The sequence below is a fragment of the Microtus ochrogaster genome, linkage group LG2 (assembly GCF_000317375.1).
Source record: "Microtus ochrogaster isolate Prairie Vole_2 linkage group LG2, MicOch1.0, whole genome shotgun sequence".
Classification (NCBI taxonomy): domain Eukaryota; kingdom Metazoa; phylum Chordata; class Mammalia; order Rodentia; family Cricetidae; genus Microtus; species Microtus ochrogaster.
In genome coordinates, this window is record NC_022028.1 from 19,407,147 (window position 1) to 19,434,350 (window position 27,204).

Here is a 27,204-nt window from a genome sequence, read left to right on the forward strand (position 1 = left end):
GTCATGAGAGGCCACGGGTAGAAGCCATTGGACTGGACCAGCCACCACTGTTACTTTTGCTTTTACAGTCTGTGCTGATATCCTCAACCTCTGCAAGGGCTGCACAGTGTCTGTCAGTCCTGTACTGTTACTAGAAACTTGCTCTGCAGACCTGAAGGATTGGAATCCCCTGGCAGCTTGTTAAGAATATAGACTTGATCTGGGGGCTGGTAGAGCACATATATAATCCAGCACGTCTATAATCCAGCACTTGGGAGGCAGAGGCAGGTGAATCTCTGTGAGTTCGAGGCCAGCCTGGTCTACAGGGCGAGTGCCAGGACAGGCTCCAAAGCTATAGGAGAAACCCTGTCTCGAAAAACAAACAAACAAACAAACAACACCCAAAAAACAGACTCTTAGGCCCCAACATTTCCTTATTAAACTCTCAAAGGAGGTGTTCTGTCTTAGTTTTGTTTCCTGTTGTAATAAAGTATACACACTAATAATAATTAATAATAATCATCATCGATGTTTTAAAAGGTGTTATTAAGAATGTATGCAGATTGCAGCCCTGTATTGTTCTGAGGTATACAGAGTAATAGAGTAACTGTGGCAAGCAGTGTGGAACAAATGGTTCTCAAACAATGAAAATAGAATCATCATATGACCCCATGATCCTTCTTCTGGCTGTTTATCCAAGAGAACTGAATGGAGACCTTGAAGAGATATCTGCACACCTCCTAAAACGAATAAGATATGGGAATGTCAGTCACCTTAGGAATAAATAAAAAATATGGCACATAGATATAATGAACTGTTATCAGGTTAAAAGGAAGAAATCCACTTGGTGAATCCAACATGGATGAATGTTGGAGACTTTATGCTAACTGTAGTAATGGAGTCACAGGGAGATAAGGACTGCAAATTTCATTTAGTCCTGAAGTACCTGAAACACTGAAATCCAGATTCAGAGGATGAAATAATGGTAACAGAACCCAGAAGCTGGACACAGAGAGAAGAGACCTTCTGTCCCATTTAACAATACTCTATTGTGCGCTGAATTCAAGTCTGAGAGATTCATCTCGTGTTCAGTCTTTTCCCCAGAACACTCCCCCCAACACACACACTGAAGACTGTCTTGAGAAGTTGTTACCCAGAAAGCGCTAATAAATTCGCATGGCTTTTAAAATAGCAGAAGTCCCCTACAGAAAGACTTCTCAGTGCCCACCATTCAAAGAGTAGTGTTCTGGTTTGCTTCGATAAAACACTGACCAAAAGCAACTTGGGGGAAGCTGGCTTGTGGTTAGAGTCTCTATCATCAAAAGAAGCAGGGGTGGGGTAGGGGGAGCTCTAGGCAAGGACTGAAGCCCAGGGACAGAGGGACGCTGCTTTCTGGCTTGCTTGCCTCGCCTGCTCAGCTTGCTTTCTTAGCCAGCCCATGGACCACCTGTGAGGGATGTGCCCACCGCATCAGTTAGCAGTCACGAAAACCCCCTCAGCTATACCCACAGACCAGTGTGATGGAGGAAGGGCCTCAGCTGAGAGTCCCTTTCCCCACATATGTCTAGGCTTGTATCAAGTTGACAAAAACACCCAACACAGGTGTCATTCCCAGAGAACAGGAAATCGTCTCCTGATTGAGTGAGGTGTCCCCAGGGTAGGGAGACTCCCCTGGAACACCTTCCATAGAGAACCAAATGTGAATGCAAAGGTCAGAGAAATAAAACTGGAGTCCAGGGAAAGAAGAGTAGGTCCCAGAGCAGGGAGGCAAGGATGGGCGAACCCAGAGAAACAAAGATGCAGCTTCTGCTGGCTTTATTCTGGGGGTCTTTACTGAGGTGGTCATGAAGTCTGCCCAGGATGACAGCAACATCATGTGGAAATTGCACTGTGCTTCCTCCCACCAATGGAAGAATAGCTGACTGTACTCTATTACTGTCTTCCTATACTAGCCAGTGAAAGGATGAGCTGTGACCCCAAACTCAGGATGCGTATTTGAGGTAGGAGAGAGCCAACCCAGGGTTTCTCTGTGTTTCTCTAGTTGGCCTGGAACTTTCTCTGTAGACCAGGCTGATCTCGAACTCACGGAGAACCACCTGCCTCTGCTCTCGAGTGCTGGAGTTAAAAGCTCGTAGTTTTTTTGTTTTGTTTTGTTTTTATATTTCATGCAATACATTTTGATCATATTTCTTCCCCTCCCCCAACCATCCCAGTTGTTACCTCACCTCCCTCCCTCTTCAAACAAAGTGCAGGTGCTTGCACACATGCAAACTGCGGAGCCTGTTTTGGCCATTTGCACTTCTGATGGGAACTTTACCTTCTGGTTTTGTTAGCCTTGTGGTAGAGACGCACAGCTCACTGCACTTATTGCGGTCTTTTATCTGTGTGCGTTTTAGTTTGGGGCCAGGAAGGAATGGCTAACTGTATTTGTCATCAACAGCCCGTACTTTGGCTTTGTGGCCAGGTGAAGGTCCCAAGGCTGGTTCATTTTAACTCAGCAGTAACAAACGGTTGAAGGATTCCTTGATGAGATGTTAGTGTGTGAAAGTACTAACCAGCTTTCTGGGACTCTTCCATCCCTTCCACTTCCCTAACTCTGTGCCCTAACCAGTGGTATCTAGGCAAGGTCAAATGAACAGAGAGAGGACCCTTTAAATACTAACACCAAAAAGAGCTTATAGCACCACCTGCTGTCTTAAAATATAATTTTCTTCTGTTGCATCACGGCTCATGTTTTATAGTGTTTATGACAAGTGTGTATCATAAACTAAGGACTGTGAACCCGCGCAGTGACTTTGGGAATAAAGCTGACTACCGGGTGATGGTTTTGTGTTTATAGTGTTGTCCATCACAGCTCTGAACTGCATAAAATTTGTTAGTGCAAGAGTCAGAAAGTACGCGATACAATAATAGAAATGCCAAGCAATTACTATTTATGTGATATGTACGTCTCTAAGTACCCCATGTGGGCTTTCCTTCTGAGACACAACCATGATTCTTTATGAGCTGTGTCACACAATCTTGGTAGATGCAAACATTGTGACACAGCAAACATTGTGACCAGTATCACATGCTGAGTGAGGACTAGCCGCTGAGCACAGCGATGATGAGACTCACTGAGCCAAGATCTCTCACTCAGTGGTCAGTCCCTCTCATGTCTTCAGCAAAGCACACCAGCAGTGTGACTCAAGATTCCTTTCATACTGGCTGTATTCAAGAATATATTTTATTTATATGAGTAATATGTAGTAATCATAGCTGACACTTCCATCCTGTTGTGTGCCAACCGCTCTTCTAAATGCTTTGCATAAGTGAAATCATTATTGCCTCTGCAAACCTATGGAGTATTTCATTTTCTTTTTTTTACTTTTATTTTTTTTATTGAGAAAAGAAAAAAAGTTTCCGCCTCCTCCCAGCCTCCCATTTCCCTCCCCCTCCTCCCACCCTCCTCCCCTTCCCCCCGGAGTATTTCATTTTAAACTTATTTTACAGGTAAGGAAATAGTTAAGTGACTAGCCAAGAGCACACAACTAGGAAATAACAGAAGCTATGGAACGGACCTGGATAGTCTGGATGTAAAATCTCTGTTCTATATTCTAATGCTTAGAAAATTTGATTCTGAAAGAATATCGTAATGTTTAGGTGGAATAGAATTTACAAAGATCTGCATGACAGAGCTAAGATAAAAACAACAAAAAAAAGCTGTGCAGGTTGGGTGAAAATTTAGGAAAAGATGGCTTTAGTTGATTTCTTCTTTTGGTATCAGAAGCAATTCTGTAAGCTGGCAAGATGACTTAGGAGATAAAGGTGTTTTCCACCAAATCTGACAAGTGGAGTTCAGTCCTGGACCCACGTGGAAGAAGAGCCAGTTTCTGTGGTTATCCTCTGAACTCTACAGTGCACCATGGCGTGTACACACACACACACACACACACACACACACACACACACACACACACACAAATATATTTTAAACAACAAAAGTCCAAATAGACACACAAATTCTTCATTGAGTTGATTGTTCTAGAATGGATAGAGGGAGGTGGAGTGGGTAGATTCTTGTTCTCCAGAATGGCTGTGGAATTATGTTCTAGTTTCTCTCTCTGGGTGACCTTGAGAAAGTTTTAGACAATATCTGAGTCCCAAGTGTTTCTAGAATTTGTACAGTCCCGAGGAGTGTTAGTAATAATGGAAACTGAGCCAATAACAGCTTCTTATTACTCATAAGAAGAGAATCTCCATTTTTATCAAATAAGCATTCATTTCACCCCATTTCTGCAGAAGCTGGCAGTGATTAGCTAATGCCACCTAGTGGTTAGAATACACCATGGTTCCTGAGTCTGCAAGCCACAGAAATTATCCTCAGTGAGTCTAATTCAGAGGAAGAAAAGAGTGCTTGGAGTTTGGCATGTCCATGATTGCCTGATGGCCAGTTCATTTGAGGGATCCAGCTCTACATTAAACATGCTTAGCAGATGACCCCAGCTCCCTGCCCCTAATCTCCTCCCCAGCAGCTGCTGTAATACCTCCTGGGTCGTATGGGGGCTGCAAAGATCTTCCGGGACTATTTTGAGTTGAAGAGGGCCAGCTGAGCTCTCACGCAGGGGCGGGTTGGAGCAGGCCCATGTGTGAAGAGCCGGTCCAGACAGTGTTGGCAGTTTTGAAAATCTGTTTACAGTTCTTCCTTGTTCATTTCTGTTGACCTCGGAGTGACTTCGCGGGTCCTCCTCTACGTACCCTCCTCATCATAATCCTCCAGTTTGTGGACAAGGTCTCCACAATCAAACGCCTGCTCAGGCTCTTCAGTGAGAAGTTCCCTGCACACACCCGGTCTTCCTGAACTGTGCACATACACGATCAGACCTTTAAAACTTGCTTCTTTTCCTGGTGTCATTAGTCTCTGTTCTGTATTCCTTCACTGCAATCTCAAGTCTTCCGTGTCTCCTCTAAAATTCAGACAAACCACAAACACAGGCTCCCCTTAGAATTTCTGTTGTTTACCTCTTTAATTTCCATCCATACTTGACTTAGACTCCTGGCTGGCACATCTTCAAATAGTATCTGCTTGCTTGTAAATATTTCATGCGTGTACCTGCCATTTTACTTATTCATTCATTCCTAAGCTCTTTGCCTTGCCTGGAACATAAGTACTCTTTAGTCCTCAAGTGCCTGCCACCCACTAGACTAAGCCAAATATAGATAGAGTAGCTTCAGCTCCATTCAGCTCCTCTGAGCTCTGCTGCCACTGAGAGCACTGAACTGCCTGTCCATTTTTGCCTGTGTGTTTGTGAACTCATGTAAAATTACTTCCTTTGTGTTCTGGTAAATTACTTTTTGTTTTCCGCTACAAGAGGACTGAGGCCATCTTTGTTTTCTCGATATGGCTTATTTGAACTTGTTTCTTTGTCTGAAGAGTTATGCTTACCTTACTGACTGTTTTATCAAGCACTGCATTTTTCTAGATAGGCTACTTGGAATTTCAGAAATACCCTTTATTTAGAACCTAAAAGTCTTGTGACCAGAATGTAAACATTTCATGGATCAGGATAGTTGAAGTCAGAAATGTTTACTAAATTGTGTGGCTTTAGTTAACGAGTCAAGCATTTGGACCCAGCCCATCATTCCCAAGCCCATGTCCCTTTCCCCCACACGACCTCTGCCTTAGCGCTGGACCCTCCCTTTGTGTGTGCTGTACCAATGCTTTGCGTTCCTGCTTTCCCTCCAAAGAGATTCTGCTCTCCAGAGGGCAGAGGGGCTCTTTTCCCATCATTTCTGTTGATGTAGTAAATTAAGTATCCCAACAAAAGTAACTTTAAGGAGGGAAGGGTTTATTTGGCTTACAGTCCCAGGTCACAGTCCGCTGTTGTAAGAACGTTAAGGTATGCACTTGAAGCATCTAGTTACATTCACAGTCAGGACCCAGGTCACAGTCCGCTGTTGTAAGAACGTTAAGGTATGGACTTGAAGCATCTAGTTACATTCACAGTCAGGAGTAGAGAGAAAATGATTGCATGTGTCGTTAGTTGTGCTCAGTCTCTTTTCTATACGATATACTCCAGGACCCAGACATAGGGAACAGTACTGCCCACAGTGGGCAGATCTTCCTGCTGCAATTAATCTATTCCAGGCAGTTCCTCACATACATGCCCACCGCCCAACCTGAGACTCTCTTCCGAGGTGATTTTAGATTGCATCAAGTTGGCATTGAAAACAAACTGTCTACCTGGCCTGGTGCTCTGTTTCCTTCACCATCCTCTGTTTCATGCTTGACCACACACACTCGTTAACTCATCTGAACCATATACAGAAGTGGGACAGGGTCCCCGTCTGTCATTTTTGTATCCGTCCATTGATTTACTGAATCCCAAGACCATTTTCTAAGGTGCCCTGAGCACCATGGATGAATGTTACATCCATGTTGGACCTCTGATACTTAGTTGGGAAAGTAAATGAGTTCACTGACTAAGGGGACTTGGGGACACTTAATTTAATTAAATCCAGAGAATATTTATATAAATTCGGTGAAAATCTAAATTTGTGTGTGTGTTTCCTGCCACAGGGATTCCGAGCAAGCCCTCGGCACATCAGGAGACGAGTTGCTGCTGCTGCGGCTGCGGCTGCCCGGCTAGAAGAAGTCAAGCCTGTGGTGGAAGTTCACCATCAGAGCGAGCAAGAGTCATCAGGGAAGAAGCGAAGAATCAAGAAGAATAGCCGAGTGCAGCCAGAATTTTATCATTCTGTCCAAGGTGCCAGAAGGCCTGTAAGTAGGGAGCTGTCTTTTGTAAGAGTATTGAATACACACTCAGATGTTGAAATCATTCTCTTGAATAAGTTTTGGATCAAGTAATTGGGCTATACTGTTGGTACCCCACAAAGTGACTGTGTTCACATGAAAGAGAAGGTGTTGGGTAGATCCTTGCCAGAGGCAAGAGCTAGTCAGTGTCACACAGACCTGATCTAAAACCTAGGGGATTCCTGGTGCCCTTGAAGCTGTGGTCTAGAATGAAGAGGGGGCTTTAGAGTTAGCAGGCTGAGGTGTGACATCAGAGCGACAGTAGAGCCAGTATCAGGACAGGAAAAGCACTGAAGGGGAGCTGGAGCTGGAATCTGTGGTGCTAGCTGATCCCCTTCCAGGAATCTCTAGGGCTGGGAAGATAAAGCTTCCCCGTAAAGCCAGCTCGAGGTAACTCTAGAAGACCTTTTCTCCGTAGGAAGGCAGGAGCTTTGTCTCCCTAACTATGATGGTTTGAGTGAGTGAGAATGTCCCCTTTGGGCTCATAGATTTGAATGCCTGGTCCCCAGTTGGAGGAACTGCCTGGGAAGGATTGGGAGGCATCGCCGTGCTGGAAGAAGTATGTCACTGGGTATGGGCTTTGAGGTTTCAAAAACCCAAGCCATTCCTATTTAAATCTCTCTCTGCCTGGTGGTTGTTGTCTCAAGATGTAAACTCTCAGCTGCTGCTGCAGTGTAGGGCCTGCCATGTGTGCTGCCATGGTCCCTGCAATGATCATAAACTCCAGCCCTCTGGAACTGTGAGCCCAAGTTAGACGTTTTCTTTTATAAGTTTCCTTGGCCATGATGTTTGGCCACGGCAATATTAAAGTAACTGAGACACTAACCAAGTGTCTGTTGACATCAGCACTGCCTTCCCTGGGGTGCCAGGATTCAGCTGGAGGCTGATCTCCTCATTTTCTGAGCACATTGCTCTAGGTGTTCTGATGGTTTTGTCTTGGTGGCCTCTGACACATGGATTTCCAAACCAATGCTGTGATAATTAAGGATCGAGGCCTTGGGAAATGCTATTTGAAAACTAAAGATTATATTTCTTAACTGCAATAATTTTATATTATTTTAGATGTTATGTTCACGTGGTTCATGCTTATGCTATGTCAAGCCTCTTGTTACCATTTCCTGTACTGACAACCTAAGGGAACTGTCAAGATTTGACTTGATAATGCCTCTGCAAGCCATGAAGACACAGATGCCATTCTGTAGGGGTCACCGGGCGGCAGGCACATGTGGAAATAGGCTTAGTGAGGAAGCTAGCAGAAGGGTCCTGCTTCTAATGAATCATTTGCAACCAAAGCACTGAAGTGCACTGTTTAATGACAAGATGTGTTATTGGTGCTTACAACATCCAGAGGAACTGTCAGGCAGTAGATGATGTCTTTAGGGAGAGGAGACGAAGGGGTAGAGAGAACTGTTTGGGTGTGTGGGGATTTACATAAGAGAAATGCATACAAAAGCAATCTGGAGAAGTTGACTGGGGCCATATATTCAGACAGCCACTGGTTTAAATTCCACTTGCTGTACTTCCCAGAGAAAGCCGGAAAATATAAATCAATTTTTATTTATTTAAGTACAATTTATTATATTGAAATAAAATGATAAATTTTATTTAAAATAATAAAAATACTATGATTTTTGGAAGATTAAGAATGTGTTGTGTGTGCTGGGGCAGATGAGCTGTGACTGCAGTAGGCTAGGTGCCATGCCTCAACTCTGACGTCCGTTATTAATAATAGTTCATCTGAGAACGGCCTTTGTCAGCTGGGTCCTGAAGGAGCAGCAGGAAGGAGGGAGACAGAGGAGGGGCGAGGGAGGATCAGAGGCTGTCCACAGCCTGGTGTGTGTTTGTGGGAGCAGGTGATGCGGGCTCCCACACTGCTTGCATTTCTAGTAAATTGTCTGGGAGACCAGACATTGTCAGTCAGCAGCGAGGAGACTATTGGCTCCTTGTTTTGTGTGTTTTCTCTGCAAACTTTTGAAACAGTCTGGCCACTGCTGACCTTTCACCGTTTCTCTGTCACCTGTAGACCAAATCTTCCATGTCTTCTGATGGGTGTAGTTAGCTGCAGTCACTAATATCGGCTGCAGCCACCCTGTTCACCCTACCCAAACCTGTTCTTTTTATCGCTTCCTCATTTGGATAAAGTCAGTGCTGGCACATACTGCTGCAAGAACAACTCTAGCTGTGGCTTGGAGATGGGATGAAATTGCATCAGGGTGATGACATGGTGAGATTATATCAGATGGGATTGTATAGTGATCCGGAATTATTTGGATGGCTTTATGTGAAGCACTCCAGGCATTTCTAGGAGTGACTGTAATAAGACCTGTGAATAAGAAAGACTGGCAAAGTAACTTCAAAGAAGAATCAGAAACTATGACAGCGACTGAGGGTGTAGCTCAGTGGTCAAGTGCTTGCCCAGCTTGCACATGGCTGTGGGTTTACATGCAAGGAGGAGACGAGGAAGACATTACTGTGCTCCTTTCTGCTGGCTCGTAGTGGCACTGCCTTTATGATGACAGGTCATGTGGAATGCATTGCCCTTCATGGCCTTTGATGGCTGTAACAGACTGGCTTATTCTGAATTCATAATTTATACTTAAGAGTGCCTATAAGATGTATAATGGGGATCACTAATAGAAACTTAATTAATAATACATGGACTTCTTATGTCACTCCTTTGGGAAATTGGATGTCTCTAAAGCTGAGTAGGCAGCCATTTTATCCTGATTTTCTCCCGGTAAATGTGTCTTGAGATTTATTTTCATCTCAGGGTCTGTCACCGGCATGTTTAGAGATCTTGAACCACACTGGAGCAGGAAAAACAATTAGATCTAGCTCCTCCCATGTGCTTTAATATTTTTGACAGTACAAAACACTTTTTGATTTCTGAATGTCAGAGTCTTTAGGTACTGTATTCACAACTTTTTCATTGCTGTGAACCACATATCACACAGAAACCAGGGGGGAACGCTGTATCTACACTCTCTTACTGTGAGAGACATAGCAGAGCTGTCCAGTCATTGATGGTAGGAACATGTTCACACAGCTCAGGCAGAAAGGAGAGACAATGCAGGCTGGAGCCAGGGCAGGCAGCACTGACTAGTCCCCAGTAAACCACCTCCTTTAGCCAGGCCCTGCCTCCTATACTTCACAGCCTCCAAACAGCACCACGGATGGGCAAGGCACTGGGCTTTCAATGTAGGGTACTGTGCAGGACTTTCCAGATTCAAACCGTAGAGGTTTTCCTTGTTGTAATGCAGAGACTTGTATCCCTCCTTGTTTGCTTCCTGGGCTTTGTTCCCTGTGCTCTTTGCTGTTTTTCTTCTCGCTTAATTTCCCCAGCAGTCTTCGGGCAAGTGCTCGGTTTCTAGGGGAGGAAGTTTGCCAAGCTCATGCACCTGGTAGAAAGCAGGGCTGACATTTAAACCCAGGGTCTCTGGACCTGAGAATATTGGGGAGAAATGAGAAATTCTGCATTTTCACATTTGTGATCAGCCCCATGGTTATCTTAACCACACCGAGTCTCAGATATGCATACACAAAATCTTTGTGTTTTAAACAATCAGTCAGCCAGGCAGTGGTGGCACACACCTTTAATCCCATCACTCAGGGGGCAGAGGTAGGTGGTTTTCTGTAAGTTGGAGGCCAGCCTGGTTTACAGAGTAAGTTCCAGGCCTGCCAGGGCTATACAGAGAAACCCTGTCTTGAAAATAAGGCTAATTATCTAGCTAAACAATTATACCAGTCAAAACCTATTTTTAAATGATGCTAAAAGCAACAAATAAGCCCCAAACCTCATTTTTGCTGTGCATCTTATTGGTTTGCTCTCCCTATGCCAGGGAACCCAGGAAATAGGAACCTTTGTTCTGTTGTCTCTTTGTACAGATCTGTTCATGTAAGACAGCTCTCGGTCATAGGGACATAAAAGTTCCAGAATTAAAAACAAACAAACAAACAAAAAACATTTAAAAACCCTCTATCTATTTCTGTTCTATTTTGCAGACTAGTTCTTTTTTAATATTGCAGCATGATTTCTTCCATTTCTGGCTTAGACCTCTCTCTGCACTTAGCTGCTAATGCTCCTGCTTCGCTGTCTAACGGGTAGCTTGCTTCCCTCCTGGCAGGAACATCAGTGTGGAGTTCCCCTTGGTTTTCTTACTTCTGCGCTCCTACTACCAGCCAGAAACTGGTTTACTGAGTGTGAAAATTTTGATTCAGAGGTTGGTTAATACAGGGGAGAAGAAACAGGCATAGGCTTGGGGGAAATAAAAACATGTTAAGTTTGTAATAACCCTAACGAACGGTCTGTCTTAGAAGACGTAAGTCTGGATTTGGGAGCCATTTGTACAAAGATGTTATCAAATGCATGACCTGGATTGGGTGACCCAGGAAGTGAAGTTGCAGCTTGGGTGTCTGATGTGCGAGTTTGAGAACAGGGCCTAAAGCTGCTTCGGAATGAATACCTTTTCAGTGTGTTTCAAAGGCTTCTCTGTACACAGTGAACTTTCACTTAGCTTACGTGGAGAGATCCTTGTAAGGAGTAGAGTTCAGCCAGTCACAGCAGAGGGAGCAGGAAACGACAGGCAGCCAGCTTTCCAGATCAGGCGCAAACAAGGTAATTGCTGGTTTCTGTGCCTCGCTCCGCTTTCTGTGTCCACTTCTTTCTTCTGCTGTAAGTAGAACCTGAGCGTGTGATAGAGGGAAACATCATGGAACAGTTCTGTCTGGCTCCTAGACTCTAGAATTGTAAAAAGTGCTTTTTAGGATTTGGTTTACTTTGCTCTTAGCCAGGCGCGGTGGCTTATGCCTTTAATCCAGGCACTTGGGAGACAGAGACAGGGGGATCTCTATGATTTTGAGGCTATCCTGGCCTAAGTGGTGCGTTCCAGGAGAGCTGGAGTTACATAGTAAGTTACTCATCCCCCAACTCCTCCAAAGAAAGATTTGGTGTTCTCTGTTCTTTTAACAGGGGTGTGATTCCCGTATAATCTCCAATTCTCCCCTTGGAAATAGAAATAGTTTAAGCAGAGATGAATCCAGGGCTCTTGGGTTTGATTTCAGGATATCGTGTTAGATCAAGAAAGGCTGTTCAGGTAGAGACGAGAGAAAGTGGCAGGAGAGGATTTTCCAGACATATCCCTTACTCCTTGCCTTCCTGTGTCCTCTGTGAAACCGGTTCCGTGCCTTGCTCTTCTTTTCTGTTGATTTCTGTTTGGTGTCTTGGAGATGTTTTCCTCCTGTTTGACTGCCCTGCGCCTTAGGTGATTGTACCACCACAGGATACTTTGGGACATTGCATAGCCTTAATTTTTATAAATTAACATTAGTAACATTTTAGCACACCAAGCTTGCCGGCCAAGCACAGGTCCTTGATCTTTATTATTTTCTATTATAAATGTGGCTGGGTGTCGTCTTTCTGTTCTTTTCCTGCTTATGTTAAGTGGACTTCCCTTTCCCTTTCCTTTTCAAATATTCAGGACTAGGCAGCTAGCTAGCTTTATTTGCATAACCTCAGGACACTTCCCTCTTCAGTGGAGGCTTGACTGCCCAGCCCGATGTAGGCTAATTCATCAGCAAAGGCAGGGTTCTTAAAGAGATCGTCTGCTCCCTTTGCCTCTTTGAATTTCTTCTCTCTCTCTCTCTCTCTCTCTCTCTCTCTCTCTCTCTCTCTCTCTTTCTGTCTTTTTTCTTCCTTCCTTCCTTTCTCCTTTTCTTTCTTTTCTTTTTTCTTTTGGTTTTCAAGACAGGGTTTCTTTGTGTAACAGCTCCGGCTGTCCTGGAACTCAGTCTGTAGAGCAGGCTGGCCTTAAACTCGCGCGCCACCACTATCTGATACCTCTTTGCATTTCTCAAAAATGAATTTATTGAGGGAAATCAAAATTTCCTTTGGTAAGGGCCTAACAAGAATTTTATTTTTAAAGATTTATTTACTTATTACATTATGTGTATGGGTGTTTCACTTGTATGCATGTCTCTAAAGATTTATTTACTTATTACATTATGTGTATGGGTGTTTCACTTGTATGCATGTCTCTGTACCGTGTGAGTACAGTGCCTGCAGAGGTCAGAGGAGGGCTTCAGACCCTCTGGAACTGGAGTTATAGACAGTTGTTAGCTACCATGTGAGTGCTGGGAACCGAACCTGGATCCTGTCAGAAAGTGCTCTTAGCACTGAGCCTAAAACGAATTTCATTAAAGGTTGTCCAATCAATTTACCAAGTTTTTGGTGCTTATTACTATGCTAGACTTTTTAGGTTCATAATTTATAGATATTTCTAAAAGATTTTACTTATCGTAATAGGTTATTAAAACTCTGTAAATAATTGGTGTACCATACACAGCATACAGAACAGGCAAGTTCTTTTGCTGTTGTTTGTTTGTTTTGGTTTTTCGAGACAGGATTTCTCTGTAGCCTGTCCTGGAACTAGTTCTTGTAGAGCAGGCTGGTCTCAAACTCACAGAGATCCTTCTGCCTTTGCCTCCTGAGTGCTTGGGATTAAAGGCGTGTGCTAGCACTGCCTAGCCTAGGACAAGCAATTTATCCTCCATGAATAGTGCAAATAAACACATTCTTTCGTCTCCCAGACTTTATGAAACCAACATGAACTTGGTAAAGGACTCGTGTGCTTTGCTTAGAGACAAGAATCATGGCTTGTAAGTCCTGTTTCTCTTGGAACATTTGACCATGGCAAGGCTTCCTGACATTTGTTTGTTTGATTGTTTTCCTTGTGTTCGGGGCCATCTATTGCCTTAAAAAATATTCCTTAAGCGCTAAGCAAAATAAACTTTGACCACCCAGTCATTCCCACTTCAGTTTTTGTGGATAGCTGGATCCAGGGACTGAAAAGAAAGGCCTCTTCTAAGCTAACCTGGCATCATCTTACCTCTGAACAGAAAGATCTGCAAATCGCTCTGGGAAGATGCGTCTCAAGCCCTCTACTTTAATGAATACAGCCATAGATTCTCTTATTCTGTTGTTAAGGCTTAATACACACCTTTACCTGAGATTCGGTCATATTGACCATTTCATCCTAAAGATTGTATTGCAATAAAGTGGATGACGTTTAGCTCATCTGTGTTCTTCTTGGTTCTCAGGCATCAAAAGCTATAGAGCCCGAGGGCATGTCAGAGGTGTTTGGATTTGGTGGCTCCTGTCTCCAGATTCTCTTTCCCAGTACATAAGCCACAAAGCCTCTTAGTACTTAGTAAAGTGTCCATACTTCATAACCAGTAACTTTCTTTTCTGCCTTCCCAGTTTTATCTCTCTGAATCTTTTTTTTCTCATCTCTAATTCTTAACTTTTCAAATATTACCGGCTTCAACACCTCTAAGCCACTCCACAGGGCTGGCTTCTTTCAGTATTACCCATTTCCAGTTCTGGGATAATATGTGGTTCAAGAAAGTCAAAGTATGGAAATCCAAACCGAATTTATCATGAGCTCTGGGAGAGCAGAGGTGGTTCTGGAAATGACAGTAGTGTTTCAGGAAAATTATTTCTTTGCAGTAGCTCTTGGTAGTTCAGTAGCAGTTTCTGTTTTCAAAATCTATCATATTCATTATCTTATTTAACCTGACTGTACATTATTTACTGAGTTCATCAAACTGCGTGAGGAAATGGCCAAAGGTCATATGGCCAGATATGTTTTGAGGAGTTCTTCCTTAGATAATGCATAGAAGATTGGGATTTTGGGATGAGAGATTTTGGGGGAGAAGACTACAGATGAATAGAAATAGGGGAATTAGTCATCTTTCAATGTGACTCGTTCTTAAGAAGTACCTACCTATACATCTTTGAGAGCCTGGTCATGGCCTGCATAGTCTGTACTGTTTATTCAGGGCTACGATGGGTGGATACTCTAGAATTATCAAGTCCACTCTGATGAGGTGTGTGCAGTGTGTGCTCCAGCCTCCACACGTCTCTACATTCAGATCAAATGGTAGTGTACACAGTCGTCCCCAGAGCTGGGGAGGCACTAAGACTCACAGCATCATCATTGACCCGTCCATTCGTGCAGCTCCGCATCACAAAGTGGATGAGGATCAGGTATCTCAGTTAACCTGATGTTAAAATTAAGTTTAAATCCCTGTGCACTGTTTTTGGGAAAGTACAGTAGCTATGGAAAACTGACAGTCCTAAAGAAAGAGAAAAGATAATCCGCTTCTGAGTTATATCCCAGTGAACTGAAAGGATATAAAGAGGTAGTGTCTGCTCATGTCTGTAGCTGTGTCATTTATGGTAACCAAAAAGTAATACGTTATGTGTTCATTGATAAACTCATGGACGAAGCCAATGTGGTAAATACATATTTGTGAGTATTAGTCTTGAAAGGATGGAATTCTTAGGCATGCTGCAATACTGGCAGACTGTGAGACTATAATGCTGAGTTACAGAAGACACAGGGTGTATGGGTGGAGAATGGGAGTTTTTTAGTGGATAAGACTTTAGTTTTGAAAGGTGGAAAGAGTTCTAGAGATTGCACAACAATATGAATAAATTGAGCACTTCTGAATTGTATTCTCAAAAGCTAAATTCTGTTATGTGTATTTTACTATAATTTAAAACATGTTTAGTTAGGGCAACAGTAGCAGAGGAGTCAGAACATCTGTTGAGTAAAGATCTCAAACAGTAAGAACATGATGACACACACTTAGCTTATTTTCAAATGAAGCTGTTATGAAGCACAAAAGGCACGGATGGAACAAGAAGTAATTCCGAGTAGCGAATGTAAGTCATAGGCGCACTGCCACTGGAGGACAGGTCCTTCTGCATGCAGTGTGGCATGATGAATGAGTATCAGATGATGTATTAGTTACTTCTCTGTTGCTGGGTTGAGGCACAATGACCAGGGCTGTTTTTAAAAGGATGAGTTTATTAGGTTTACAGTTTCAGAGGATGAGTCTGTGAGCATCAAGTAGGAGAGTGTGGCTGCAGGCAGGCATGTCAATGGAGCAGTAGTTGAGAACTCACATCTTGATCTTCAAGTACAAGGTAGAAAGAGCTAACTGGGAATGGTGTGGGCTTTTGAAACCGTAAATTCTGCTCAAGCAATACACCTCCAACAAGGCCCTGCCTTCTAATCCTTCCCAAACAGTTCCACTAACTGGGTACTAGGTTTTCAAATATGTGAGCCTGTGGGGACCGTTCTCATTCCAACCACCACATATGAAAAGACATGGATGAAATGAAATGATAGTTGGCATAGCATTATTACCAATAAAGTGAGAGAATCTACTTATGGTAAATTTTCAGTTGAAGTTTTAAGAGTGATGGTGTCATTTACGTATGAGTTAATGCATTATATCATAAGACTATTGATAAAAAATGAAATTTGGATAGCAATTCAAAAGATTATTTCATGATCATGTTGTATTCTTATAGCAAAAAAAACTGTTGAAAGATTTGATTTAGAAAGTATTTAAGGAGATATTAGAGTAAGGTTTGAAAGAAAATGTAGATACAAAATCAGAATTTTAAAAAAAATCTCCATAATTCCAAGATTGAATTAGAAATAACAACTTGAACACAGAATTAATTTGTTTAAAAAATGTGCATTGAAAATTTGGAAGCAATGAATAATTCACTGACATGCCCACATTGTGGTATCTTGTAAAAGCTCTGTGGGTGTGTACATGTGTGTGGTGTTTGCGCATGCACATGGAGGCTGCAGGTTGGTGTAGAGTGGCCTTCTGTGATTGTTTCTTCACCACTTCTATTTTTTTCAGGCTTGCCCACTGAGCCTGGGCTCGCCGAATCACTTAGACTGGCTAGCTATTGAGTCCCAATGATCTTTTTGTGTCCCCTCCTCTCAGCAGTGAGGTTATGGACTTTCATGGCTGTACCCAGCTTTTATGTGGGTGTCAAGATCCAGACTTAGGTCCTCACACTTGCACATTAGGCATGCTACAAATTGAGCCATCTCCTCAGCCCTTTTTTTTTTACTCTTTTGAAAACAAGCAAACCTATTATAGTTTTTATTTCTCTAGCTCACCCTTTCAAAGCTCCTGAAATTAAGCTGGCTGTTGTTCCTTAGGAATCAAAGCATTCATACCTGGAGAGCCTCACTTCTGTTCTGCCTTAATTGAGATTTAGAATTAGGTGAACAAGTAGCTAGCTGTCTTTTATTTTGCTTTTGTTTTCAATGGAAGTGCTAGGCAATATTGATTGGAGCTTGCTAGGCTCATTAATAGGCACACAACTGAAGACAATGACTTTTCCTCTCCCAGAGTCCATCAGTGGTCCGTGGATCAGTAGGGAATATTAGGGCTCTGTAGGCCCCGCCTTCATCTGTGATTGACTGTTGACAGGTCGAGTCTTGTGCAGCTCCATTGCAGGCAGCTGCAGCTGCTGTGAGTTCATGATTGCATTGGCTCTGCCAAGCCCAGATGTCATCATTTTACAGCCCTTCTTCCTATCTTCCCGCTGTTATGTTATGTCTGCCTCTTCCTCTGTGATGTATTCTGAGTTGCTCAGCTCCTTGGCCATCAGTTATTCTCAGCATCTTGAGCAACTATACCTCTTCTGCATTAATTGCCATTCATCATGAAGAGAAAGCTTCTTTATTTAAGGCCTCAAGTAGCATTTGCCTGAGGGTAAATATAAGAATTTAGAAGACATGTTAGTGCTGTGTCAATTTTATTAAACACCCGTGGAAATTTTTCCCCTAAGATGTCCTCTGCCATAAATTTTTGACTGGATTTACAGTACCAGGTATGAATTCCCCCTTGTGGAACAGGCCTTTCATCCAGAGTGGTTAGATACTTTACAACAGCCATGCTACTATTGCACCCCAGTGAGCCCATCTTGCCTAATAGGTTAGTGGTTGTAGTTCACAATTGGGTAGGATTGTTGATGCCTTTTCTTGCCCAGCAGCCTGTATGACACCTTCTGGTACTACAAAAGCTGCCTAGCAGGGGGAGGCTTACAGCTCAGGGTCATCCTAATTTTTGTATTTCAAGCAACCATAGTGTCTTGTAATGCAGCCTCATAGTCTGATTAAGGTGAGCAACCAAGAGAAATGGCCAGAGCCAGTATTGTTTTAGGGTACTTGAGGGGCTCAATGACCAACGCCTCGTCAAAGAAAGGGGGCTAGAGAGACAGCATAGTGGTTAAGAGCACTTGTTGCTTTTCCAAAGGACCCAGGTGATTCCCAGCACCCATATGCCCCCTTCTAACCTCCGTAGGCACTGTGTGTGCATGGTGCACATATAAGCACACAGGCAAAACACTCATACACATAAAAATAAATACATCCTTGAAAAAAAAATAAGTGAAAGGCCGTTATGATAAAAAGAAAAACATTAAAGGGAGAAACTAAGGAAGACATTATTAGATGCAAAGGTTTTTTTTTATACTAATGGCATGGAAGAGATAATATTGTAAAAATTGCCATCCCACCAAGTAATCTAAAATTTAATGCAATCCTATTAAAAAATTCCAGAGTTTCCTCCAGACATATAGAAAAAAATATTAAAGTCTATGTGGAAACACAGAAGGCCAAGAGTATCCGAAGCAATGGAGGACAGAAAGAACACTGTGGGAGGTGTCAGCGCACCTGACTTAAACTGGTAGCTTCAGACACAGGAAACCCAGACCCAGAGCATTTGCTGTTTGCTGCAGTTGAAAATACAGTTGAAAAAACTATGCTGCAGAAAGTTCTAGGACAAAACCCCTAGTCCCTTCAGCCAGTGCATTGTTAACCTATAGAGAAAGAGACTCCATGATCTATAAGCCAAGTGTACCATGCACACAGGACTTCTTGACAAAGTCAGAGACATACAAAGCCTTTGTATATTTGAATAAATATGTTTTTCTAACCACAGCATTGAGATTTTGGAGGAAAAACAACTCAAAAACTATGGCCCCCAAGTTTTAGAGATGTTCATTAAAAGGTTTAGTAATAAAATAACACCCCTGTGATGGTCTTCAAGACAATCTGTGTCTGGTTTCAAACCAAAGGTGCCTGGTGTCTGATATCTTAAAGCTTTCCGTGTGGTGGCTCACATCTGCAGTCCCAGCATGAGGAGCTGAAGTAGGAGATTTCTGAGAGATGAAGTCTGGCCCAGCTACAAAGTGAGTTCTAGGCCAGGCGGTCTCAGAACGTAAGTCAACTGAAATAAAGCTGTAACAAACACTAACAGCCCTTTATATGAAGTTTACAGCTTGTGCTCTTTGTTTCACTGAGTTGGGTTTTTTTTTTTCCTTAAAATAAACCTGACTCTCTGAAGAAGCTTCCAGATTTCAGATTCTCAGAAGGTTTTTTAGAAAACAGAGGGGACACTGTTGTCCCTGCTGTATTTTGAAGAGTTTTATTTATTTTCTTCTAACAAAGAACTCTTTGCTTATTTGACTTTTTTCTTAGGAAAAACCTAAACAACATATTATCAAATGGCATATAGGATATGTGTATTATTTCAAACTTAAATAATGCAAATAAGGTATTTGTGTGTACCATTTAAAACTTAAACAATGTAAATAAATGAGCATGGTATTTCTAATATTTAAAAATGAATCCTTTCCTGAAAAGAATTTTTATTCTTGTCACATTTACTATGGCCAAAATAAAAATATTATTTAGAACAAATAAACTTGGAAGAAAGTGCGTGGCACACTTTGAGTAAACATAGGTTTCTGAAAAGGCAGATGGCACCTGTTTGAACATTTCCCCCGTAAGTAGAATTATTCTATTCCCGTACTTCTTTATCCTCGCAGATTGTATTTCTCTTCCCACAGAACTCATGAAAGTTTAACGATGCCTAAAATGCAAGCTATCGCGTTGCCTGATCAATCTGTCCATCTTGAATATTGGCATCGCATCCATTATGCGGCTCAGTTTGGGAGACCATTTTACAGTGTGGATTGTTTCCTTCCATTTCACTGCTCGTATTTCTACATATCCTCTGCTAATCAATCTGCCAGAGAATGAGTCACACTTTTTTTTTCAAGCTCTATTTAAAGCTTAATTAAAGTTCCAGTGCTTGTCTGAGAATTTTATTTGTTTTATTTAGCTTTATTAGAAATGGCACGAACAGTTGAGTGTATTTTTTTTTCTTTTTAGCTGCTTTTCCTGATGCGTTTACCCTCTCTAAAACAAAATAGTTGTGTGTTGGCATTTAAGAAACTGAGCTGCTTGCAGGACGTGGGCTTTCATAATTTCATGACTTGCAGCCACAGTCTTACTATGTGTAACCCTGGTTGTCTAGGATCTCACTTTGTAGACCAGGACGGCCTCACTATCACAGAGATCTGCTTCCCCAGTGCTGGACTAAATGTGCTTCACCACTCTGTAATAAAAATAATCTTTTTTTTTTGTTATTGTTTTTTGCCCTGGAACTTGCTCTAGACCAAGGCTGGCCTCACACTCAGATCCGCCTGCCTCTGCCTCCTGAGTGCTGGGATTAAAGGCATTTACCACCACTGCCTGGCCACAAAAATGATAATTTTTAAATGGGCAGCCTGAGTGTAGAAAAGGAGTCCATTATTTTTTTGGTAGCCATTTCCCTTATACTGTGGTGATAGTTGTTGTGATGTATCATTTTTAGCCTTTTGTCCTCATTCCCTATTCCAAGGAGGCTAAAATTATTGAGCATAAACTTTTATCCCAGGCGTTCCAAAGTCAAAAATTCCACCTGAGTACACTCCTCAAAGTGAAATTCTTTGTTTACTTCAGCTTTGTGGAAAAGGTATTGAGAGATCAGTTGAGATTCTAGCATCTTTGTTTCTTCTCCTTCCTCCTCTTGGGAGCTTTTCCTCCCTCTGTGACATGAAAATCAACCGCCCATTTAACACAGTCTGATTAGAGTCAGGCTTCATTTCTTTCACTGTTGACAGGTGACAGAAGCACTGGTCCTTCACAGAGAAGTCACTTGGGATCTACGTAAGATTGTGGAGGCAGCATAAAATCTTGAGTATGGTTGAACAGCAGAATTTTGAACCCTATTTTATTTTTTTAAAAAAAATACAACTATGTGTGGCCTGGATCTGAGAGGTGCAAATCTGTAATCATGGCACATTTGAGTCTGGAGCATTATGAGTTTTAGGCCAGCCTGGGCTATATAGTGAGTACTGACTTAGAATAACCAAAACAAACAAGCAAATAAAAATAAATGAACTGTTGGGTCTGCAAGGTGGGAAGTGGGTGTAAAGATGAGTTTGCTGGATGTAGCGCATCCTCTGACAAGCTCTGGAGGTTATTTACTGTTGCACTACAGTCTTGGGGGGCTTTTACTTGCTCTTTCATTTCTTTAGGTGTATAAAACTTTGAGAAGGATAGTATTCTGTATTGCTACGCATTGAGTAAGTGCATCACTAATTGATGTTTTCCAGTATCTTTTGTGCTAACTACAGTGCCCAGTAAGCTGGAAACAGCAGCAGGGCTGTCTTAGAAACACACTGAAGTTGTTTCTTCCATAGTGATTTTTTCATCATAGTTCTTTTTTTCTTTCGGACTTTCATCTTACAAGAGAGAGACTGCTTTGTTTTCTAAACTTTAGCCCCAAGGACTTGTGGGATTATAATAAATATTTAACTGTCTCTTATCTATTTTCTGAGTAGCCACTGGCCGGCTTTTAGGGAGTAAGGGAAAGTTGTAAGGTGAGACGTCAGAGCGAGGGTGAGCAGAAAGGAGAATTAGAAACTGAGCTGTGTGGACAGATTGCCAAGGTCACTTGTATTTTATAGGCTCCACATAGCTTTCTTGGTATTCATTTGAATGCTATGTGGTTATCATGGCAGTGGAAATTACATTGTGCTCGTATATGGTCAGTGATTGTTTAATTCCGTGGATTAAGCCCAGTGAGCTAAGCTAAGTCTTTTAGGAGACATGAACATTATGGTGGACACTCTCAGCAGTGGCCGAGTGTGCATTCCAGAGCAGGACTGTCTGAAGTGATTGTGGCTCAAGTCTCAGATCCCAAAGCCCAGTGCTTTGGGGAATCTATGACTTAATTTTCTCTACTATAGGAATGTGGTCATAACATTTAATATTACATTGTCGATTAATGTATTTGTGGATTTTCATGACTTTAAAAAATTTAATTCGTCAGTGAATCATAGATGGCCTTATAAAATCATAGAGCATGGGTTTGGGCAAAAAGCATGTAGAGAATATAGTCTTTACTATACTGGGAACTCGGTAGTCTATCTAGAGCGCTTGCCTTCTCATTGGTGCCACATTCACTTAACCTCGTCTTCACAGATGGCTTAGCACAGTGTTTGCATGCACTATGGGGGAAAAGATTGCCTAAGTTTTCCACTCTACCACAAACCTATGTACAGCCCTTTCCTGTGTGGCTTGACTCATGAATTCAGCACCACATGTAATACACTTTCCAGTAAGGCAAATAACCCAACCAGTTGTATTTCTAGGACAATGTCCAGTTATTCTATTTTTTTAAAAAAGATATTTTCTCTTATAATATACATCCCAACCACAATATTTCCTCCCTCCACTTCTCCTAGCACCCCCCCCCCACACACACACTTCTTCTCTTCCTGCCATCCACTCACCCTTCATCTTTCAGAAAACGAACAGGCCTCTAAGAGACAACAACCAAACATAAGAAAATAAAATACATTAAGACAAGGCAAAGCTCTCACACTGAGTCTGGACAAGGCAACCCAAAAGGAGGAAAAGAGCCTCAAGAGCAGGCAAAAGAGTTAAAGACACCCACTGATCTCACAGTTCAGAGTCCCACAGAAACACCAAGCTAGGGACATATATGCAGAGGACCTGGTGCATACCCCTGCAGGCCCCATGCTTGCCACTTCAGTCTCTGTGGGCCCATATGCTCCGTCAGTCAGTCTTGTTCTCCTGGTATCCTCCATCCTCTCTGATACCTATTTCCTTCCACTCTTCTGTGGGATTCCTTGAGCTCCAAGGAGAAAGATCCAGTGGAGACCTCTAACTTAGACTCTCTTTATACTCTCTAGCTGTGGGTCTCTGCACCTCCTCCCATCTGCTGCTGGAGGAAGTCTTTCTGATGATGACTGGACAAAGCACCCATCTATTAATATAGCGGGATATTGTTAGAAATCATTTCATTGGTTTTTGTTTGTTTGTTAGGGTTAGACCTGTCTTGTTTGGTTCTACCATAGATCTCTGGTCTATCCAGTTTCAAGTTCCTAGCTATCCAAGCAGTGTAAGGTATGGGTTCTTCCTTGTGGAGTGGGCTTCAAGTTAAATCATTGTTGGCCACTCCCACAAATTCTGTGCCATCATTGCCCCAGCACATCTTGCAGGCAGGACAGAGAGTGTAGGTCAGAGGTTTGTAGCTGGGTTGGTGTCCATGCTTCTCTTTTCCTGCAGAGTACCTTCCTGCACCAAAGAGATTGTATCATGGGAGCAAAGGCTCCATACAGGCTACAGTTCTGCTCCGTGTTCAGTGAGCTGTGTGGATACTGTCATTAGCAAGGGAGGCTCTGCTGTCAGTTTGCAGAGAGTGATCCTATGTCCTAGCATCAGCCTGGGTTGTTTGGATAGCTCCACAGGACCCCCTTGGCCAACAGCTCTACCAAATGGAGCTCAGTCCGGCCACTGGGAGCCTTGTCTGCTACAAGAGATGGGCCATTTCAGATTTCTTATCCCTCATTACTAGGAATTCTCACTATTCTCGCCTTTATAGATTCCAAGAAGTTTCTATGGCACTAGGATTGACCCCAAATACTACCCAATTCCAGCTCTCTTTCCTCTCTCTCTCTCTCTCTCTCTCTCTCTCTCTCTCTCTCTCTCTCTCTCTCCATCATATCTCCCACACCTGATCCCTCCTGTTTCTGTCCCCACCTGTCTCCTCCGCAAAAATACATTCTCTTTTCCCTTCCTGGGGAGATCCATGTACACTCCCTAGGGTAGTGGTTCTAAAACTGCCACCCTTTAATACAGTTTCTTATGTTGTGGTGACCCCAACCATAAAATTATTTTTGTTACTACTTCATAATTATAATTTTGCTACTGTTATGAATCGTAATGTAAATATCTGTGTCTTCCAATGGTCTTAGGCAACCCCTATGAAAGGGTTGTTTGACCCCTAAAAGGGGTGGCAATCCACAGGTTGAGAACTGTTACCATACAGTTCTCTTCTTTACCTAGGCTCTGTGGATTTATGAATTGTAGCTTGGTTATCATTTACTTAACAGCTAATATCTGCTTATAAGTGAATACACACCATGTTTGTCTTTCTGGCTCTGGGTTACCTCACTCAGGATGATTTTTTTTCTAATTGCATCCATTTGCCTGCAGATTAATGATGTCATCTCCATTGTGTAAATGTACCACATTTTCTTTATATTTTGGTTGAGGGGCTTCTAGGAGGTTTCCAGTTTTTGGCTATTATGAATAACCACAATGAACATAGTTGAGCAAGTACCCTTGTGGTAGGATGAAGTGTCTTTTGGGTATATCCCAAAAGTGTAGTAGCTGGAGTCTTGAAGTAGATAGATTCCCAATTTTCTGAGAAACTGCTCTATTGGCATAGTGACTATACAAGTTTGCACTCCCAGAAAAGGAGGAGTGTTCCCCTTGCTTCACATCCTCATCAGCATGAGCTGTTACTTGTGTTTTTGATCTTAGCTATTTTGACATGTGTAAGATGGAACCTCAAAGTAGTTTTGGTTTGCATTTTTCCCTGATGGCTAAGGATACTGAACATTTCTTTAAACATTTTTTTTTAGCTATTTGAGATTCCTCTATTGAGAATTCTCTGTTTATATACCCCATTTTTAAATTGAGTTATTTGGTTTCTTGAGTTCTTTATATACTTTGGATCTTAGTCGTTTAACAGATGTGGGGTTGGTGAAGATCTTTTCCATTATGTAGGCTTCCACTTTGTCTTATTGATGATGTCCTTTGCCTTATAGAAGCTTTTCAGTTCCACAAGGGCACATTATTAGTTGTTGCTCTTATTGCCTGCACTGTCAGTGTTCTGTTAAGTCTTTTCCTGTGCCAGTGCATTCAAGGCTGTTTCCTACTTTCTCTTCTACCAGGTTCAGTGTATCTGGTTTTATGTTGAGGTCTTTGATCCACTTTGACTTGAGTGTTGTGCAGGGTGACAAATATGGATCTATTTGCATTCTTCTACATGCAGACATCCAGTTTGGCCAGCACCATTTGTTGAAGATGAAGATGCTGTTCTTTTTCCAGTGTGTATTTCTGGCTTCTTATAAAAAATCAGGTGTCCATATGTGTGTGGATTTATGTCTAGATCTTCAGTTTGATTCCATTGATCAGCATGCCTGTTTTTAGGCCACTACCATGCAATTTTTATTACTCTTACTCTGCAGTACAACTTGAAATCAGGGATGGTGATGCCTTCAGCAGTTTTTTATTATTTAGAATTGTTTGAGCTATTCTGGGGTTTTTGTTTTTCCATATGAAGCTGAGAATTCCCCTTTCAAGGTCTGTAAATATTTGTGTTGGAAATTGGATGGGGATTACATTGAATCTGTAGATTGCTTTTGATAGGATAGTCATTTTTTCTATGTTAATCCTATTGATCCATGAACATGGGAGATCTTTCCATCTTCTGATATCCTCTTCAATTTCTTTAGTGTCTAGAAGTTTTTCTCATATGTTTTTCACTTGCTTGGTTAGATTTATAACAAGTTTTTTTTTATTATTTGAGACTGTTTTGAAAGGTGTTTCTGATTTCTTTCTTAGTCTGTCAATTGTATATAGGAGGGATAATGTTTATTATTATTATTTAGTTAAATCTATATTCAGCCACTTTACTGAAAGTGTTTATCAGCTGTAGGAGTTCCCTGGTGTTATTTTTTAGGGTCCCTTCTGTGTACTGTCATATCATCTGCAAATAACAATACTTGGACTTCTTACTATCAAATTGTATCTCCTTCAGTTGTCTTATTGCTAAAGCTAAAACTTCAAATAATATACTGGATAGATAAGGAGAGAGAGGACAGCCTTGTCTTGTTCCTGATTTTCGTGAAATTGCTTGAGTTTCTCTCCATTTATTTTGATGTTGTCTATAGGCTTGCTGTAAGTTGCCTTTATTATGTTGTATGTCTTGTATCCATAACCTCTCCAGCACGTATATCATGAACGGGTGTTGGATTTTGTCAAAAGTCTTTTCTACATCTAATGAGATACTCATATGCTGTTTTTCTTTTAGTTTGTTGATATGGTGGATTACAGTGACTGAATTTCTTGTATTGAACCATCCTTGCATCTCTGGAATGAAGCCTATATAATCATCTTTTTGATGTATCCTTGGTTTGCAAGTTTTTTTAAAAAAATATTTTTTGCTTCTATGCTCATAAGGGAAATTGGTCTGCAATTATCTCTCTTTGTTGAATTTTTATGTGTTCTGGGTTTCAGGGAAACTATTGCACCATAAAATGAATTGGGTAATGTTTCTCCTGTTTCTATTTTGTGGAATTAATTTGAGGAATATTGGCATTAACACTTCTTTGAAAGTCTAGTACCATCTGGCCCTTAGCTCTTTGTTAGTTAGTTAGTTTGTTTGTTTGTTTGTGAAGCTTAAAGACTGCTTTTTTTTTTTACTAGGGGTTATAGGTCAATTGAAATTGTTTTTTCTGATCCTGATTTAACTTTGGTAAGTGTTACCTGTTGAGAAAATTATCCATTTCTTTTAGATCTTACAAGATGGTGGAGGGAGTACAGGTTTTTAAAGTTTGTCCTTATGATTCTCTGAATTTCCTCAGTGTCTTTTGTTATATCTCCCCTTTTGTTTCTGATTTTGTTAATTTGGATTCTATCTGTGTGTCTTTTATTTAGTTTGGATAAGGATTTGTCTATCTTGTTGATTTTCTCAAAGAACAAACTTTTTGTTTATTGATTCTTTGTATTGTTTTCTTTGTTTCTGTTTTGTTAATTTGAGCCCTCGGTTTGATTATTTCTTGTAGTCTACTCCTCTTGGGTGTGTTTGCTTCTTTTTGTTCTAGAGCTTCCTTTCAGGTGGTCCAGTAAGTTGCTAGTATGAGATCTCTCCACTTTCTTTATGGAGGCCCTTAGTGCTGTGAACTTTCCTCTTAGCTCTGTCTTTATCCTGTCCCATACGTTTGGGCATGTTAAATTCATCGAATTCTACAAAGTCTTTAATTTACTTCTTTATTTCTGCCTTGACCCATTTTTCATTCAGCAGAGAACTGTTCCCATTTCCGTGATTTTGCAAACTTTCTGTTGCTTCTGTTGTTGTTAATATCCCCACTTAATCCATGGTGGCCTGATAAGATGCAGTAGGTTAGTTCATTTTTATTGTATCTGTTGAGACTTGCTTAGTGTCTGTGTATGTGGTCAATTTTAGAGAAAGTTTCGCGAGGTGCAGAGAAGAAAGTATATTCCTTTGTGTTTGGAAGAGAACTTCATAAAGTTATCTTCTGACTGACTGTCACATGCATACTGTGACATGCACCCACAAGGTGTACACACACACACACACACACACACACACACACACACACA

At 41.7% G+C, this 27,204-nt stretch overlaps 1 protein-coding gene across 8 annotated transcripts in view; it reads left to right on the forward strand.

The window, feature by feature from the left end:
• The window catches only part of Dst (dystonin), a 399,168-nt gene that overhangs the window by 44,581 nt on the left and 327,383 nt on the right, over window positions 1-27,204 (forward strand). For all 8 annotated transcript variants that reach the window (XM_013351021.2, XM_026785512.1, XM_026785510.1 and 5 more), the window contains exon 3: window positions 6,539-6,739. In XM_013351021.2, the coding sequence (XP_013206475.1) occupies window positions 6,539-6,739 (201 nt within the window). The remainder of the gene's footprint in view (window positions 1-6,538; window positions 6,740-27,204) is intronic.